Here is a 14625-nt window from a genome sequence, read left to right as displayed (position 1 = left end):
TGGTCATAAATTCTCTAAGTGATTTTTTTTTGTCTGAAAATGTTTTACTTTCCCCTCATTTTTGAAGGACAATTTTGTTGGATATAGAATTTGGTTGGCAGTTTTTCTTTTTTAGTAACTTAAATATATCATACCACTCTCTTCTCACCTCCTCAGTTTCTGCTGAGAAATCTATGCATAGTCTTACTGGACTTCCCTTGTAGGTGACGGGTTGCTTTTCTCCTGCTGCTTTCAAGATTCTCTCTTTCTCTTTGACATCTGACATTCTGATTAGTAAGTGTCTTGGAGTACATCTATTTGGATCTATTCTGTTTGGGGTATGCTGCACTTCCTGGATCTAAAATCTTACATCTTTCATAGGAGTTGGGAAATTTTCAGTGATAATTTCTTCTATTAGTTTTTCTCCTCCTTTTCCCTTCTTTTCTCCTTCTGAGAGACCCACAACACATATATTGCATGCTTCATGTTGTCATTCAATTCCCCGAGTCCCTGCTGATTTTTTCCCCTATATTTTCTTTTGCTTGTTGGATTTCAGATGTCCCGTCCTCCAGTTCACTAATTCTATCTTCTGCCTTTTGAAATCTAACATTGTAGGTTTCAATTGTTTTTTTTCATCTCTTCTACCATGCCTTTCATTCTCACAAGTTCTGTGATTTGTTTCTTCAGACTTTTAATTTCTTCTTTTTGTTTGTTCCTTGCCTTCTTTATATCCTTCCTCAATTCATTGATTTGATTTTTCATGAGGTTTTCCATGTCTGTTCAAACACTTTGAATTACTTGTTTCAACTCCTCTCCTGTATTTCAATTGAATTGTTGGTTTGTTCCTTTGACTGGGCCATATCTTCAATTTTCCTTGTATGATTCATTATTTTTTGCTGGCATCTAGGCATTTAATTTCCTTAGTTAGTTTATTCTGGAAATTGCTTTCCCCTTTTTAACCTAGGATTTTCTTGCTGGATGACTTTGTTGTCTATCTGTTCTTTGACATTCAGTTCAGCTTGTTCTGGATCTTTAGCTTAGGTTTTGTTTAACAGATCATAATTTTTCAATTCTTTTTTTCTCGTTTCTTGCCCTGCCTGTATGGTGCCTTTTTCCCCCCTTAGGAGGGTTTACTTAGGTATTATAGACCCCAGCCAGATTTTCCCAGAGTAAACTGGCTCCTCTCAGGGGGAAAGAGTCACCTGTGTCAGTTTTCCCTGAGGGTGAGACTCAGCAGTTGAAAGGCTTTACTTTGAAGCCTCTGGGCTCTATGTTTTTCTTATCCTGTCCAGTATAGGGTGCTTTTCTGCCTGCAGGTCCCTCCAGCCTAAGGTGATGCAGTACCTTAAACTTCAGCAGACTCTCCCTGCTGGGGGCATGATTGAGACAAAGGAGAGGTTGTTGTCTGGCTTGAATGGCTTCATTTTTCCCGACTCCAGTGTCTGAATTCCTTGAGGGAGGGATTCCACCTGAGCTGGGCCCCACCCCTCTCCTGGGGAAGGCACAGGCTCCAGACACCCAAACAAACTTACTTCTGCCTATGCCTGGGGTAGCTGGAGCCTGAGAAGCCTTGCAACTGTAGCCAAAGAGTAGTCAAGCCGTGGAAACACAGCCACAACATGGAAAGAAAAATCCTTCTCAGAGCACGAACCCTGTTCCTCGGGTTTGCCAATCAAGAGCTTAAGTTGGTGCGTTGCTCTGTGTATCTCTAGGTCCTATGTGCCCACTCCTTTCCTTCAGGGCCCAGACCCTTTCAAGTATGTGCTGTGTGATCCAAAAAACCTCTGTTTTTTGTTCTCTTCTTTTCTCGTCAGCCCTGTTCCCTCTGCACCAGGGCAAAAACCAGCAACCTTAGCTTTTACACCAGGTTCAGCTGAGCTGGGGGCTTATTTTTAGTAGCCAGAATTTGTTAATTAATTGCACAATTGAAGCTTGCTTGCGCTCAGCCCCTGCTGCTAGTAAAGTCTCTTTCCTTTCCCCTCTGGGAAGCAGCCTGTGGGGGAGGGGCGCCAGCTGCAACAGCTTGGGGCACTCATGGTTCTGGGAGAGCTTACAGCCGGTCCAGATGGTCCAGACTGGTGTACGCTGTTTGTCCCATCACTGAAGTGGCCCCAGCAGTTGTTCTGTACTGTTCCTGGCTATTTACTAGCTGCTCTGGAGGACAAACTAAATCCCACACCTCACTTAGCTGCCATTTTGGCCCAGCCCCCTCTAAATTTGCTTCTAAAATCTTTTATTGTCACTTTGGTTAGTTAGGTAACCAACTATTGTTTATCAGTGACCTATGATCCTATTTAGACAGCTGTTCAAACCACCTAACAACTTTTGATATTTTGCCTTCTCAAAATCAAACCCCAAAGGATATTATATTTTGGGGTTCAAACTCTGGAATTTTTCAGAGGACCCCTGAAAAATCACAAAGGATTTGTTTTTTCCACTTATAAAAAGAGAGGTACTAGAAATAGTGGGGCTCATTTGCCATATTATGAGTTGCTTGGGAAGTGCTGTCAAATTAGAAGGGATTTTCTAACCTCTGTCAGTTAAATTTGTATGGGTAAAATGTTATTCACATAGACATTTAGAGATTATATAATAATCCCAGAGATTTGAGAATGTTCTCACTGTCTCTTGTTATGTCTTGATACTGATCTGCCTGATACTAGACAACAGTACAGTGTTATTTGTCATAATTTTAGTTTTTCTTAAAATAATACTACATGCTTCAGAAAAAAACAAATTTCCTTGTCAGTTACAATGTTTTACTCCAATGCTTCTCTGAAAGTGCTTACAGTCAGCTATAGGTCAGAGCTTCATCTCCAACAAAAATAAAAAAGGGGGAGAGCGGAGACTTAAAACCAGACGCAAAGCAAATACATAAATTATGTTCCACCTGTCAATTAACATAACCCTGGTAAAGCTGTAAAGGTGGACCCTTGACCAACAGGGTCCTTTTGAACATCTTCAAATGGACTGGGCACAGCTACCCTCTTCAGTGGGATATGAATATGTCTTTGTTATTGTCTATTTTCTGGGCAGATAGAAGCCTTTCCTTATCACAAGGCTAGAGCACTCACAGTAGCTAAAAGTGATTAGACTTTGTTTTCCCCACCTGGGGAATTCGTGTCATTCTTTATAGAGGTTCCTAATTTACTGCAATGTAGTCAAGGTACTTTGCAAGGTCTTACCCATCAAGGAAAGCTTTGCTGTCCCTACCAACCTCGACTGTCAGGAAAGGTAGAAAGAACACTGGCATCTTAAAACTTAAATTAGTTAAATTATTTGAATTCCCCTCTCCCTAGGGTTCTTCCCTTAGCCTTGATGGCCATGGGATTGAGCCCACTGGAAAAACACTGGTGATACCCCTATGAAGTCATAATGGGAAGACCCATGAGGCTTATTACTTCTCCTACTTTACAGACTCCAATTTAGTACAGTGTGAAATTGCTCATTATTGTGAGGGACTAATTTACCATTCACAGATCTAGGCTGCCTTTCCCAAGATTCCTGTACAGTGGATTCTACATTTAACCCGGAGCTTGATATACTAGAAGAGACACCAATGAAAGACTGAATTATTACCTAGAGGGAAAGGACCTTATCAAATCTTATTGACCACCCCTATGGCAGTAAAACTACAGGGAACTGACCCTGGGTCAATCTGTCACAACTAAAACATGCTCCAAGCCCTTAGGAGGTAACTCCCACTTCAGAGCTCAAGCTAGTACTGACATGAGGATTTCAGAAGCAGATGGCATCTGGTGTGGAGAGCTTCTGCCCCAGACATCAGAAAAAGTAGATGACATCCAATATCATATATCAAGACATGCCTGAATTTCCTTACTCTGTCTCTTCCTTTCCCCATCTCTCTAATGTACTCTTATGCATCCTGCACCCCTTATGGTGTACAATACCCTACCTTCACTATCACTTTCTTTTATCTCTTTACCCTATTTCTGTCCTAATGTATTTCTACCTGGAACCCAATTCCTTGTCCGTCTAGCACTCCAAAGTTTTAGGAACACAGGAACTCACTCCACCCAAGGAACAAATTTATGGTAGGCTAAAAGGTCAGGAAAAGGAAATTGTTAATTAAATGGTCTAAGATATCAGATAACAATGAAGAGGATTATGATTCTCCTTTTGGAGTTCACACCCAATTAGCTCTACACATCAATATCCCATTCCTTAAAAGGCAATAGCAATAGATAAACTTGTTAAGCTCTCCAAGTACTTTATTTTGTACACGGACACAAAACAATGAAGTACTACCCAGAAATTGGGTGAGTTCCTCTTCTATGGCTTATGCTGTTCCCCAAATGGCTATTTATGATAAGCTTCCAAAAAGTAAAGTTAGAAACATGAGGGTTCTTATGAGCTCTTCCCATGCTACAGAAACTCATTCAGAGATGACTGCCAGATTATGACAGCTCTAAATGGATCATGAAAAGCCCATAACCCAGGCCTGTTCTTGGAATTGTTCACCTTGCCATGGGGGCAGGTATCTCCTGTGCTGACTGATAAACTTTAAGATTACAGATGGTATAAGAACAGGCAGCTTTCGAGTTAGAGAAATGTATCTCCCAGCTAGAACAGACCATCCTAGCTCACTAGCTGACAATGTATTGGAACTTCACAAAGTGACTCTACAGAATTTAGTAGTGTTAGACTAATTCTGGCTTCCCAAGGAGGTATGTGTAGACTAGTGGGGACCTAGTGCTGTGTATCTCTGTAAATGACAGTCAAGAAAAACTTTATGAAGAGGTAGTGGCAGCAGAAGGCCATGCTAGAGAAGCAGCCAAATCAGCTTACACACCTCCTGAATCTGATTGTTCTGAGTCTCTTTTCGGTTGGCGTGCAGGGCCGTAGCGACTTCAGCTCAGAGGTGTACTGCAGGGGCATTTGTTATCCTCTTAATCGATTTCCTTAATGACTCATCTATTGTCTGGTCATTCCCCTGCTAAGCGCTACTACGCACCCACTAACTTGACAGTTGGTACAACTGAGGCTACAAAACCAGAGGGAATGGGAAGGGGAAAATCTTGAATTTCAGTGAACTCCTGAAATTGGCGATGAAACATGAGAGACTTTTAGAGGTGAATAAGAGACTCACAACATCTTTGCTCCTGCCCTTGAAACCCAGGCCCTGACCAAAGGGGGGAAATTGATAGAATTATAGAGAAAAGTCCTGGGCCCCCTCAGAGCCATAAAACCCATACTCCACTTCCTCTTTGAACTCTCTTGATATTGTTTGAAATTTGAAATCCCCAGCAAGGCGGCTGACCCAGGTACCCAATCAAGCGTCTTGTTCTTGATGTTTGACCCAATGCGGTAAAAGCCCACCTGTCCTAAACCTGCCCGTAAGGGATGGAGAAACCCTCGTCCAATCAATAGGAGCCAAGCCAACTTCCTTTCTATGTCTATAAACATTGTTTGGCAATCCCAAGAACCACAAAGCTACTTTTGTTCTTGCAAGTGGTCTGGCTTCCTTTGCTGCAGCAAAACTTTCATATCCCGAGTAAAGCGCTGTAGACTGCAAACATGACTCTGATTTGTTTTTGGACAGCAGAGTAAGGGTGGACTTTGCTAACTGCACTCATATCCCTTGTCCCCGATTGAGCAGGATCCATTTCTTAGTCCCTTCCTTTCATGTATTTAGAGTAAACAAACAAACCTGAACTAGAAAGCTGAGCAGCAACTCTCATTTAGCTGCCTCCCCAGGCAGCCCTTTCCGGAGCAGGGTGGTTTGTTTAAGCTCTCTAGTACTGCCCTGCATCCATCTCCAGAGACAAGCTCCCTCTAGTCCGAAGGTCCCTAGTATACAGAAAACTGCATCAGTTTCATGGGAACCACCTTTCTACAATTTTTTTTTTTTTTAATTTACTCAGTCCCTTACTCTTTTATAAAAATCTTCCCTTTCAGTTCTGGCAGTCTAGTCCCAGGATGCTCAAGCCCTTTTTGCTTTGTATTAGGGATTTACATTTTCGGACAGGCAGACTCAGTGCTTGTTTGGGTGAGTGCACCCAGGGGCCAGAGGATAATGGGAACATTTTAATAAACCAGATAAATAATAAAATAATAAAAAGATCTCCACCTAAAGGCTCTCCTCAACTGTTCTGTATTTTACTTGTAAAACCTATTAATTTAGATTTATTTCCAATGACACGTTCGTAAAAGTGGAAGCTACAATTATTATTTAGATTGCCTCAAAAGCTCCCATTCTCCAAATGTTCACTGCACACAAAAGCATACGCTGGAAATACGAGCATTAATGCTACCACCCCCCCCCCCCCACGCTAGTGGTCCTAAACGGAAAATCACAGCAATTCCTGAAGAGTCATTTGAAAATACCCACAGAGAAATTGCCTGTGGCTGAGGTACACTCATATATTAACATGAGGCACTGTGTTTAAATTCAAATCTAAATCTGCCCATTACTACGAGGCTTTTCTGGAGAGGCCCTTTTATGAATACGTTGCCTGACCAACTCTACCCACCAGAGTTTGTTCCCTTTCCTTTTCTGGCGCCATCTATCGATCTTCAGCTTCCCAGGTGAGGGCAAATCTGTATCTTGAGCAATAAGCCCGTATGGGACTCGCAGTAAACACGGTTCTATTTGTTCTCCCGCAATCCTTCTCTGTATAAATGGATGGGGTGGGAAGGGAAGGGAAGTCGTATCCCTCTGACGGGTGGGGAGAGCTCCTTTCTCGAGAAGCTTCCCAGCTGCAGCCTCGAACACAGGAACAGGACACATTTTTTTTGTTCAGGCAGTGGAACTTGCGGTTCTTCCAGAGAGGGGCTGTTCCTTTCGCTCTCCTCCACCCTCCACCCCCATCCTTTGTTCTTGGGAATGCTGTCTGGATGTCTCAGGCATCTCACTTTGCCAGAGCAAACATTTCCAACAAGGTTTATGCTAAGGAGATATTATGAAGACAGATTTTTTTTTTCTCCTTCTCTCCAAATGCATTGTTGAGGATTCGGAAAGCCAGCCCTTCACACCTGTACTTTCTCCTAAATTAACATCCTCTTTGTTCTTCTGTAGCCTGCTTACTTTCTTCAATTAATGAGGGAGGATTTTGGGGGCTGGGAGTTGTCAGCTTGTGAAATAATTCCATTTTCTCAAACTAAGCTTTTGCTGACTCTGCCTTAATCCAGCGTTTTGCATTTACACATTAGTTTTGGATGCTAATAAAGGAAGGGTCGCATCAGATCCGGGAAGGTGGGGAGGGGGCCGGGAGCTGAGCATTTTGTAAGCCAACTCCAAATAGGAAAGAATACTCCCTTGGTTTTTGTCTTCTAAATGAAGACCAGACTTTAGTTTGTTAATCCTTATTCAGGGGCTGGGGAGGTGAGGAGGGTGATTCTGGCTGGAAGATGGGGCCCTGGAGGGGTCCTGTGACTTCTGCCAAGCGTCTGGTTATCCCATGTTTCTAGTCTGTGGTTCTCCTTGTCTAAAGAGGGAACAAGGGCTAGTATTGGAAACTCTTTTGGTGCAACTCGGGGGACATGATGTATTACTTTGCCCTGCTTTATGATGTGCGGATTCTCGGGAATCCTTCTGAGCTAGGGCCGGGTCTGTGGTGAGGGGACCGAGGAGAGGTTCCAGGTTCTGGGGCAGCGGTGGAGAGACAGTCCAGGCGTGGACTTCTCAGCGCGAACATAAAAGTAAGCGAGGGGGAGAAATGTTCTTTAAAATCTGGGAAATAATGACTGGATTTCTAAAGAGCCAAAATGACACTCTAGCATCCTTCCAGCTGACAAAAGGCCACTCTCCAGACATGAGGTGGGGCGGGAAGTTTGTGGAGGCCTCATTCCCTTTCCTTGTAAGAAATAAAAAGAAAGGAGGTTGGTTTCCAGGGTCTTGACAGCTGGAGGACGGTGGGTCAGTACCCGCACCCCGGGGGCCGCCAAACTGCAGCTCAGAGCAGGTCCTGTTGGAGGCGACTGCCTCCCTCTTCTCCTGTATTTCACTTAACTTACTGACTCCAGATATTTCAAACGATTGGCTCAGGGCGCGGGTGTAGACCACCACAGTTAACTCTCTGCGCGCCGGGAAATGCGGCGGCACCGGCTCCGGGTCCGTGGCCTCCACACCGCCCGAGGCGGCGCCCCCGGGGGTCAAGCGAATTAGGTGCGCGGACACCGAGTGCGTGCGGAGAGGGCCGCGCCGGGGAGGGGCCGGCGAGCGCGCGAGGCGGGGAGATGCGCAGGCCGGGCCGGGCTCAGCATCCCCGCCGCGCCGCCGCCGCTGCCGCCGCCGCCGCCGCCGCCGCGCTCCGCTCTCCCAGCCCCGGCGCCCCGCTCCGGCCTGCCGGGGGCCAGGCGGGCGTTGGGGTCGCGGGCCGAGAGGCGCCAGGGGGAGGCGCGGCCTGCGCGCGCCGCCGGACACCCCCGGGCGGGCGCGGCGCGGGGCTCAGGACGCGCGCGCGCGCCTCGGCCTGGCCCGCGCCCCCGCGCCTCCCTGAGGAGAAAGGGGCGGGCGGCGGCGGCGGCGGCGGCGGCGAGCGGGGCGGCCGCGAGGGAGGGGAGGAGGGGCGGGAGGAGGGCCGGGGCGGGGGGAGCGAGGAGGCGGCGGCGCGGCGAGCTCTCCGCCCGCCCTGTGGTGAGTGTGGCTGCGCGCGAGCCGGCGAGCGGGTGAGTGCGCGGGCCGGGCCGGCGCGGAGTCGGGGGCCCGGGGCGCGGGGAGCGCGGGGCGCCGAGGGGGGCGCGGGCGGCGGCGGCGGCTCCGACGCGGCCGGGCTGCACCTTGAGCGGCGCCTCTCGTTGCAGCGCGCGGGCGGCCCGAGCCTCGGCGGCGGCGGCGGCGGCGACACTGACACCTCCCACCATGGACAGCTTCGACTTAGCCCTGCTCCAGGAATGGGACCTCGAGTCGCTGTGGTGAGTCCTGGGGCCGGCGGGGGCCGGCGGGGGCGGCGAGGGGCGGCCGCGGCAGTGCGCGCGCCCTCACCTGGGCCGGGGGGCTCCGGGCTCCGGGGGCCGGGGTGGGGTGGGCTGGGGGCGCCCGCCCCTCCGGCTCCTTCCTCTCCGCCGGGGGTGGGGGGAGGCTCCGCCGCCTTCGCGTCCTCTTACCCCGCTCTCGTGCGTGCCCCCTCCCCGCCTCGGGGATGCCTGCCCCAGCCCGGGGGCCGGTGGTCTGGGGAGCCAGCGGCAGAGCGCAGCCGTGGAGAGAAAAAGAAATGGTTTCTAGAACGTGTCACTCGTGCCTGGGGATCCACCCCGCGGTCCCCCGACCCCTTCTCACGTTCCAGCTCTCCGGCTGCGCCCCTCCCCCTTGCCCGGGAGCCCCTGGTTCTCACCGGCGGCCCCCCGGAGTTACGGCCGCGGCGAAGTGCCCCTCGAGGATGCTCCAGCCTCCTCCCTGGCCGCGCCGGGGCTGGGCGGCCACAGCCTTTCCGTCTCACCCACCCACTCCCACCCGAGGTGGAAAAGTGACCCCCCCCCCCGGCAGGAGGCTGGGGTTCCTTCGTGCGGGATTTCCAGAGGCCTGGGCTCGGGGAGACTTGTTTCCTCCAGGTTTACAGTTCCCCTGGGCCGGGTCTTCACACCTCGCCACAGCTGGAGTCCTCCTCCTTCTGGTCCCCCTACCCCACCCCGCCCCACCCCACCCAGGCGACCGGGCCAGCACTCCCGGGTTTGCAGCTCAGGTTTCTCACGTTGAGGAACTGCTATAGGTGAATCTCCGCTAGAAGCAGTTTCTTTCCAGTTGCGGGTGTCTTAAAAAATCCCATTGGCTGCTTATCGCCATCAGTCTTATCAACACCCCCTGCCCCCACCTCACTATCTCTTAAATGTTTCCAACCAGCCCTATTCAGGTGGTAAATTACTGCCTGCGTATTCCTGGAGGAACTTGGGTTACGTCTAATATTTACGGGCATGAACATCTGGGAGAAGCTTATTATCTGCACTCTGGTATGCCTCTGTTAATCGCTTATTGTAGAATTGAGTTTTTTTCCCCCTTTAATTTAATTCAGTGACGAGTTCACATTCGTCTAAAACTGCAAGTGTTGTGCACATGAATATGCTATGTATAATTTTATAGGTGAAATAATTTATGATTTGCAGATCACATAGATGATATGTGGTTGTGTGTATATTTCTGGCAACTTAGGCTTCCAGTGACTTATTTTTCTAAAGACAGGTGTAACAAAATAAACTGGACACAGAGCTAGTGCATTATCCAGCGGTTTCTTACAAAAAAAATTCAATGATGAGTAAGTACAGCCTGCTCTGCATAACACTGGCACCTATAAAACACACAAAGATGGGCCCCTACTGTAATAAAACTTTTATATATTACACTGGAAACTTCAAAGAGCCAGTGTAGAAAGATTATGAAACATTATTACTCTGTAAAAGTTGCTAATTACTATGTTGTTGCGCCTGGGGTTAGTTCAGCCTTTCATTTACAGATACCTATTAGTTTACAGGTTTACCCTTAGAAATGTTGGTTTTGGGCACAGCTTCAATAGGTTTCCAGAGAGAAGCTGTACTTTAAAAATGACTTTTGCTTTTAAAAGGCAGGCTTTCAGTCAAAGGGAAGAACTTATTGTTTAGGCATATTTTATGCTACTTCTCTGCCTGCTGACTCAAATTGAACCCCCCCCCCCCCCCGCACAAAATTGTAAAGGTAACATTTTGATATTATCAGCTTTAATTTGTGTGTTCTTCCAGCACAGGGTCTGAGCTTTATTTCCCTTTGCATCTTTAGTGTTTGGCTGTTACCTGGAGCGCATCCATTCAATAAATGTCTGTTGAATTGACTTGAAATTTATATTGACTGTACCACATTTATTATTTTTAAAATGGAAAGGAATAAGCATTGTTTTCAGGAAAAATTGCTATATGTGCAGCCAGATTTTAATTAATTCAATAAATTATTATTGGCCCATGAAAGGGTTCAGGCTTTCCTGAATACAAAATTGTAGGATGATTTGGCTTGACTGAGGGTGGGTTCTTGGTTTTGCAGATGTAGAATTTACATTTTACAAACGCTTACATATTTCTGACAAGTTAGAGATAAAATCAAACTCTTTGAGCCTATACTTCTAACTCAGAAGTTTTTTCAGTTAAATGGATGCATTTTTAGATGGTATTTTCTAACAATGTTATGACTTATATGAAAAGTTTGTGTTTTTAAGTCTGTGGTTTACTTTTAAACCTGTAGGGAATCCAACACAACTAATATTTGAGTATGTTTTCTGTGTATGATGTTTTCATATATATTGTTTTTTAAATTTAAATCTTATAACAGCCCTGGAGGTAGTAAGTGGTATTATTCCCATTTTATAGACAAGGAAATGGAGGCTTCAAATGGTTAAATGACTTTTCTGAAGCCATAAAACAAATGACAGCAGTATTTAAAAGAAAATTAACATTTATTGAACTTATACCATTTACCAAACACTGCTCTAAGTACACTATGTGTTATGTGTGTTAACTCATGTAATCCTCACTGAAACCCTGTGAAGCAAGGTCTATTGTTATTCCCATTTTATAGGTAGGGAAATTAAGGGTTTGAGAAGTCCAATAACCTGTCTAAGGTCACACATTTAGAAGTGGAGGAGAACCAAGAGTTGGTTTCAAAGCCCAGTTTTCTGACTTCATTACCAGCACATTTCTTAGAATATTGTAAATGCCTGCTGGTTTGTGAGGGCAGAACTGAAATTATAAAACAAAACCTTGATGGACTAGAAATTAAAATTCTGTTGAAATATCAAGGAAAGAAAAGATGAGATTACATTGATCTGAAAACAGAAATGCCGTGATTTAGGAAAATATGCCCGTCCTATATGAATTAACTAAAAAATGAATTTTAAATAAAGATCATTAGAGTTTTTCCTTTAATTCACGTTAGAAGCACCCCCCCCCTTTTTTTTTGCAGGAGAAGGGTTGAGGGAGATAAAAGTTAGTAACAAAAGAGAATTGTATTTTAATCTCAGATAACTTTTTCTAATTCTTGGGCATTGTTTTCCAATAAAACAAATTGTAGTCTGTGACCGTGACTTTGGACCAGACCTACCTTATTAGTCCAGTGGTCACAGAAAAATGTCCACAGATGACTGTATGGACAGTCGGAAGGGAAGCGCTCAGTGACGCTGACTGTAATCAGAGTGGACAATCACTCGATCACTCAAGAACCACTCCTCTGCCTCCTTGCACACACACCACTGTCCCACTCAAAAACACCCATACATGTTTCTCAGAATGAGTTTTTGAGCCTGGATTATCCAGAGAGCTGTTTAGCTTTTCTTTTCAGCCGGGCCTTACCATTGGGAAGGACCACCCCAATTTCCATCTTAATTCCACTTCCCATTTCTGTTTGGAAGCAGGAATGGAGAACTTGGACAAAGTGCAGATGCTCATTCTACACCCAGTTTCATGCTGTAGAGTTGAATCCCTGAAGAGTTGAGGGATTCAGTAAGTTCCAGGGGCAGCTTTCCAGAAAATACCTCCCTCTCCACTCCCCACTGATCTTCTTCCTGCTCTTACCAGCCTTTAATCAGCTGCTGGACATATAAGCCATTCCTCAGGGCCTTTAAAATAATGACCGTCCCCTTTTAACAGGCTAACTGTTGCTTTCATTTATTCACTTAAATGTTTATTGATCATCTGTTAAGTACAGGCCCTTGGGCTGGCTGCTGTAAGGGATGCAGAGATGAGTAGGGGATACGAAGATGAGTGAAACATGGGTCGTGTGCAGTTTTGTCTGGTAGGAGAGTGAGACAAGTACACAAACAAGAAAAGTTTTCAACACTGATGATTCAGAAGAAAGAAAGACCATATTTGAAATTGGGGTGGGGTTGTGGGGGAGGGAAACAGGAAAAATTGAGCTAAAAAAAGGCTTCCATGGAAAAGGTGGCCTTTGAACTAAGCCTTGAAAGATGAATGGGATTTTTACAGATGGTGGGGGTGGGGGTATTGAGACGACATTAGCAGCATCTTGGGCAAAGAAAGAACTTGAACAAAGGCTTTCATGGTGTCTCTGAAAGATCCTTTTATGAATCATGGTGGAATTACCTATATCAAGTATTTAAAAGATGCAGAACTTTGTAATCATGAAGTAGTATCAGTGAATGAGAAAAATTTTCCAAAATGAACTTACCCAAACTGTATTTAATCTTCCTTAAATATGAATACATTTTAGTTGTTGGGGATAAAGTCTATTGAAATACAAAAAAATACAGTAAAGATTCAGATACTGTCTACTGCCCTCCACATAGCTTCACATAAGCTGGAATCCATTTACTTTTGCTCAAATAGGTAAAACACTTTATATTCTTTCAAATTGATTCTTTTGAAGTTATAATAAATGGATTGTTTCATACGCATCAATTTGTTCAACTTGATAACTATTCACAGAGCGCACCGGATAGGATAGGTGCTGTAGGGCAGTGAATTTCCAATTTTGTAGCCCATGACCCACAGTAACAAATACATTTAACATTGCAACCCATTACATGCGTACACACACAAACAGAACCGAAACAAAGGTTTCACAACGTAAGACTTTACTATGCGTGATGTGCTTTGATGTTTCCTGCCTTCCTTCTTCCTTCCCTCCCTTCCTCTCTCTCTCTTTCTTTCAAGTTCCCATCGATGCGTTGAAACCCACAGTTCAAAAATCCCTACAGTAGGGAATGTTTCAGAGTGCTGGGAAATTATAGGAGAATAAGCGATACACATAAGTGATTGCAGTACATAGTACACACAGTAGAAAGGCCCATCCTTCAGGGAGCTTAAGAGCTTTTGTGGGGCAGGGGTAGTTGGAAAAGATCCTGGAGAAGCAGAACTTCTAAGGAAGGAAATTCTACGTGAAGGGAAGACTATGGATAGAAACATGAAGGGAATCAAGAGTGGAGCTTGGTTGGTAAAAGGAATTAACCAAGGCAGGCTGGGGGTGGACTGTGTCCTGTAAGTGGGACGGGGAGCCGTGCACAGCCCCTGAACAACTTAGTCTCTGCAGGAAGGCTCCCTGAAGTGCCCAGCAACCTCCTGGGCTCTCTTCACCTCAGCTGTGTCCTATGTCCTTAGCCTTCCCGGAAAACGTCCCCAGATTCCTGATCTGGACCCTCAGGTGTCGCCACCATTTCCCTCCAGCCCCAGTAAAACCAACATTTTTTAGGCCTAGCACTGCTCCTTTGTGAGCCCCTATCAGAATACAGAGAAAGGGCGGGAGGAAAAGTCTGCGTGGGTAACCGCGGGGGGGACCTGGCAAGTTTGCTCAGCTCAGGGTGCTGGGGCGGAGGGGACCGCCTGGGTGTTCTGAAGCTGATTGGTTGAGAGAGGCCCTGTCGGGTGCGCTCACTCTTATTGGCTTAGAGTGGCGGCTGGCTGGCTGCGGCGGCTCTCATTGGCCAAGAGCCTCGGAGGCGTCCAGAGCGTGGGAAGATACCCCCGCACGTGTTGCGGTAAGAACCTGAGTGGCTTCCGGTGGAGGCCGGGGCTGGGGCGTTGGAGGAGCACGGCGGGCAGCAGTGAAGTTGAGGGGACAGGACGCGGAGTGACGAACCCACGCGTGAGAGCATCGTCCTGAGTGGTGTGGTGTGTTTAGGAGAAGGCCGGTGGGGAGCTTGGTTTAGTTAAGGGCGGGGCTCGGAGGATCATCCTTGCATGCGCAGGTGGGTTCTAACCATATCCCTTTGGATG

General features: G+C 46.5%; 1 protein-coding gene across 3 annotated transcripts in view; it reads left to right on the top strand.

Moving 5' to 3' along the window:
* The window catches only part of AFF3 (ALF transcription elongation factor 3), a 586201-nt gene that overhangs the window by 45463 nt on the left and 526113 nt on the right, over positions 1–14625 (top strand). For all 3 annotated transcript variants that reach the window (XM_077133878.1, XM_077133880.1, XM_077133879.1), the window contains exon 2: positions 8746–8856. In XM_077133878.1, the coding sequence (XP_076989993.1) occupies positions 8804–8856 (53 nt within the window). In that variant the 5' untranslated portion in view covers positions 8746–8803. The remainder of the gene's footprint in view (positions 1–8745; positions 8857–14625) is intronic.

The sequence above is a fragment of the Tamandua tetradactyla genome, chromosome 17, assembly GCF_023851605.1.
Source record: "Tamandua tetradactyla isolate mTamTet1 chromosome 17, mTamTet1.pri, whole genome shotgun sequence".
Taxonomy (NCBI): Eukaryota; Metazoa; Chordata; class Mammalia; order Pilosa; family Myrmecophagidae; genus Tamandua; species Tamandua tetradactyla.
This window is presented reverse-complemented; position numbering and strand designations above follow the sequence as displayed.